This window comes from Cibotium barometz, chromosome 17 (genome assembly GCF_041138505.1).
Source record: "Cibotium barometz isolate CiBa-2024 chromosome 17, ASM4113850v1, whole genome shotgun sequence".
NCBI classification, from domain to species: Eukaryota; Viridiplantae; Streptophyta; class Polypodiopsida; order Cyatheales; family Cibotiaceae; genus Cibotium; species Cibotium barometz.
Window position 1 is genome coordinate 12,841,944 of NC_141062.1, and position 4,392 is coordinate 12,846,335.

The 4,392-nt window shown below is 46.3% G+C and overlaps 1 protein-coding gene across 1 annotated transcript; it reads right to left on the reverse strand.

Moving 5' to 3' along the window:
* Positions 1 to 359: 359 nt before the first annotated feature.
* Positions 360 to 2,689, reverse strand: LOC147629696 (uncharacterized). Its single transcript, XM_086811237.1, has 3 exons — positions 1,970 to 2,689; positions 1,666 to 1,891; positions 360 to 1,574 (listed from the first exon to the last, which is right to left on the reverse strand). The coding sequence occupies exons 1-3, from the start codon at positions 2,462 to 2,464 to the stop codon at positions 928 to 930; spliced, it is 1,368 nt and encodes a 455-aa protein (XP_086667363.1). The 5' UTR covers positions 2,465 to 2,689; the 3' UTR covers positions 360 to 927.
* Between the last annotated feature and the right edge of the window lie 1,703 nt (positions 2,690 to 4,392).

The window sequence follows — 4,392 nt, forward strand, 5'->3', positions numbered from 1 at the left end:
TTCTTACAATTTCTTGACTGAATCATTTTGGTGGTCTCCATCATTTCAATAGTTAAACATTCCCTTCTGCATGAGGAATCAAATTTACGGCAGATGCAAATGTTATGACATGAGAGTAATCAAACACACATGTAAGAGACTCCATGGAGGTTGCACATAGTTGACAACAAGACCTAAAGAGGCTGTACAAAGTTGACATGAAAAAGCAAATGTACGTACAGGCGAGAAATCGAATGCACATGTACAGGCGAGATATCGAATGCACATGTCAGACGCTGCAGAGGTAGCACAAAGTCAACAAGATGAGATTCAGAAAATACAAAGGAATAAGCTTAAAGACTTTTAAACGTAAGAACCAAATGTAGTACAGAAACCCTGTAATCAAAGGGGACACTTATTTCCTCTTCAAAGAGTATCAACAGCTGATGAGCCATTCACAAAACATGACAAGCCCTGATACCATTACAACAGAACTCCATCTGTACATAATATTAGAAGTGTAAAAACAAGAGCTTCATTTTAAGCTCTGCAGCATTATGTCAAAACTGTGAAAACGGAAGCAGCATCAAAACTCCATACAATGGTTTCCAAACTCGGGGCCATAAATTGAGACCCTACTTACACCAAAAACCGTGGGTATATTTGCACCCTTGAGAAAGCAAATTTGACGACAACTATAGGGATAAGCCTAACCAAACAAGAAGCAACCAAACTCTCCTTCCTGGCCAAATACCAAGATATGAAAGCAAAAGCTTTTCCATCGTGCATCCAGTTTCTAGCACACACAAAAACCCTAAATCTGTGCTGCCACCGTCCGTTACTCTTCAGTGATGAGATAGAATCACCAAAAAACCCCCCCAAATCATTGGATGATGGTTGGGTGCATGCATGGGCCCACAGTACCTCAAAGAGACCCATCCAATAAACTCATGCTGCCCTTGCAAGGGTTTTATCAGACGAGGGTGCACCAGCCTGCAGCAATAGGGAGGCCAATCCTGTCACTTTGCCTTGCTTTCTTGAGGTGGCAGCAGACCTTGGTGCAACAGCAGGGGGCTGCCAGTCTGTAGCAACAACTGTAATCTCATCTCTCTCACTCCGGAGCAAAAGTTTCCCACCCCTAATGAAGAACTTGGAGCCAGCATCATGATACAGCATTTCTAGTTCACTTGTGAACCTCGAATCTAGACCACACCCTCTCACTGCAATACCTGCAAATCCTCCACCACTGGCAGGGTACTCCCCTTCTCTGCAGGGATGTGCAGAATCACTGTTGGAAGTCCTTTTGTATGGAGAAAACCACTTGGCCTTCATGTAGCTCAGCTTCCTCCACGGTGGTAAATGCAAGCCTTTGAGCCGCAGGGATTGCTTCGTAGCTTCTGACATGAGATGCACTATCTGCTGAAGCCTCTCTGGCCTCCCTACAAATATTGGAGGGAGAAGCTGCCAAGCCGCAGTAAACTCGCTGGTTGGGCGAGCAATTTCAAACTGAGCTTGGAAATCAATGTCCACAAGAAGTCTCTCGGGCCGCGTGCAAGCTGCATCCTTCAGGATGACATCAATGTACTCATAGTCACCTGCAGGATAGACATCTACTGTTACAATCTGATCTTTCAGCACGGTGCACACACATGGAGAGAACAGGACAAGAATGGCCGTTGGATGCACCTGCTGGTATCCCGCGAGAATGATCCCATCTAGTCTTGCAGACGGCAGCATTGTAGCCCATCTTCTGGAGACAATTCATCACCATCCGCTTTAGGCAGCCATGAGTGAGGGTGACTTTACTTCCTTCGTCACAGAGGTGCCTGGCTTCGGCTGTGATGGAGTCCGCAATAAGGTGGGCATCTCTCAGCAGCATGGCTTCTGTGTCTTCTGTGCAGTAAGCCAAGCTCTGCGAATTGAGAGGCGAAATCTAGTTAGGAACAGACAACAAAGAAGGCAAATCTAGCTATACATGGCCAAGGCCAACCTGCAAGGCTTGTCGCATGTCTGCTGCCCCATTGGACTGGGGATCTTCCCTGCTACTGTTAGGGCAGCCACCATCGGCAAAACGGTGAGTGCAGCTATTTTGCTCACATGCGCATTCATTCTCCATGAACTCATTAACCATGGCAACGAGGCAGATGGAGCTCGGATCGTGGTCGCTGCCGCTGCCGCTGCTGCCGTAGTCCGGCACCATCTTCTCTGCAGCAAGGCCTCGATCCCCACATATCCCCGTCTTGGCAACCTCGGTCACGGCATTGAGCCTCGATTGTAACCTTATCGCTTGCGAGGCAGGCATGGGAATCGCACGAACCGCTTTGGCTCCAGCCGCAGGGTGGGGCAGCAGAGAGGCAGGCGGCGCGGTAGATTCTTCTGCAAGCCTGTCACTGAAGAGCTTCGGGAAGCCGCCGCTTTCTCCGGCTTTAGAGGTGGAAGATGTAGAGGAGAAGGGGCGGATGTTGTTGATCAGACCAGGCATCATGACGCGAAACCACTCTCTCGTCGACTATCAACGAGTTGCAAATAAAATGATGAGAAAGAGCTCAGATTGTGCAGAAAAAAGGGGGCGCCATGGAAGGAAGAACGATGTGAGACAAAAGGATACAATTTCAATCTTAAGGTAGTTCGGCTATGGCGCAGCAGAGGAACTCTGTGGGCGCTCGCTGATAGAAGCTAGCGGAGGAGGAGAGGATGAGGTGAAAGCTGAGCCGAGTTGCCATTTTAGATTCAAAGCTTCGGCTCACCGGCTTCACGGCGTTCCACCGGCTCTCCCGGTTGCACTCCCCTCTTTTGGTATGAACAGCCACGTCGGCAGGCCCACCACGAAGGCAGGCCCGCCACGTCGGAGTTCTTATTATCCGATTAGGATGTCCCTATCCTAGGGTCAACCTGCATATGGCCCGCCCCTAGGTTGACGTGGTCTGGCGCCAGCGCATATTTCTGTAGGCAGGCCCACTCTACTAATCATTATGCTTTCTGGGGACATATATGATGTGCACTGCGAAATGGCTACGGGTCATGCATGGCTCCGCTATCCGCAGGCGGCAGATTCCAAGCATATGCTGACACCATGGCAAGAATAGGCATGCATGATGGCAGGAGCACTGAGCAGGTGTTAGAAAAAAACCTTCAGACTCAGGTTTCGACCGAAAATATTGCATTTAAATATTTTATAGGTTAAGACTTTTGAATCTTTAAATTCAAGGGAGTCAAAATTACTAGTTTTCCCAACTTATTCCATGAAAATTACATTACAAGATGGTTTTTTTCTCACACTAGGCACTCCGCAGTATTCTTAGGTGGATGCAAGTGTCCACTCCGAGCAAGGTGTTTGAGTAAAGACGGGTTCATTTTATCCCTAGGTGGATGCAAGTGTCCACTCCGAGAGCAAGGTGTTCGAGTAAAGACGGGTTCATTTTATCTTGGAGCCTGCTTAACTTTTTGAAAAATACACCTAATTGTGAGAGGAGAAGGAAAACTGTCTCCTCTGTTGAATGAAATTTTGAAGAAAATGCTTATTCAAATTTTCTTCGACTCATGGTGAGAAGCATTCATGTAAAGTTCACTCCAAAATGTTTCCCCAACACTTACACCCATGATGGAGACCAAGTGTTACTATGTTCTCTCTCTCCGAGCTGTGTGACACGAGTGCATGAGTCGGCACCACATGTGCTACTATGCCACTTTAATGCATATAGTAATTAGAAGGTCACACCATTTCATTCGTTTCTTTCTTAAGGCATGTAGCACTAGGTTCCAAGCTCCTTTGTTCGAAGCCTGCGGAAAATAGCTACCGCATTACTAGGGGGTTGATCAGATCTTTCCCCAATTAAGTGGCTACATCAAGTTTTCATGCCTCAAATACATCATTTATCTCACAAAATAATCAGGTAGCTACTAAAAAACAAGGCTTTTACGCAACGATTGAAATAGCGCAATTGGCATCTTCCAAAGTCAGAGACTATAGTTCTCTCCCCTTGGTCTACCATCAACGTCAGAGAAAAACCATCCTTTAGTGAAATTTTCAAGGCTCAAATTGAGAAAAACCAATTGCAAGTTTGAATTTAAAGATTCAAAATTTTAAAGTTTGGTTATAAAACCAGTCAATCCATGCACCTTTTCATTAAAAATGGTTGAGCTTGACGGCCATCTTTTTTTCATCGGTTAGAAAAAAAGTTCATTTCTGACACTAGTACCAACATGTGTGCACGTGTAGCTTCTTTCGATTCTGGTGGAGTTTATTTTGCGCTGTTTTCTAGCCTATAACATGTGTGTGTTCTTTTTTTAGATCTCCGCTTGAAAGTAGAAAGTACACATGTTATCACCCACACACATGCCATCGCTCACACTGGGGAGATTCGAACCCAGAGAGACTCTCGAACTCCATTCTAACACACGCGATCAACCCTT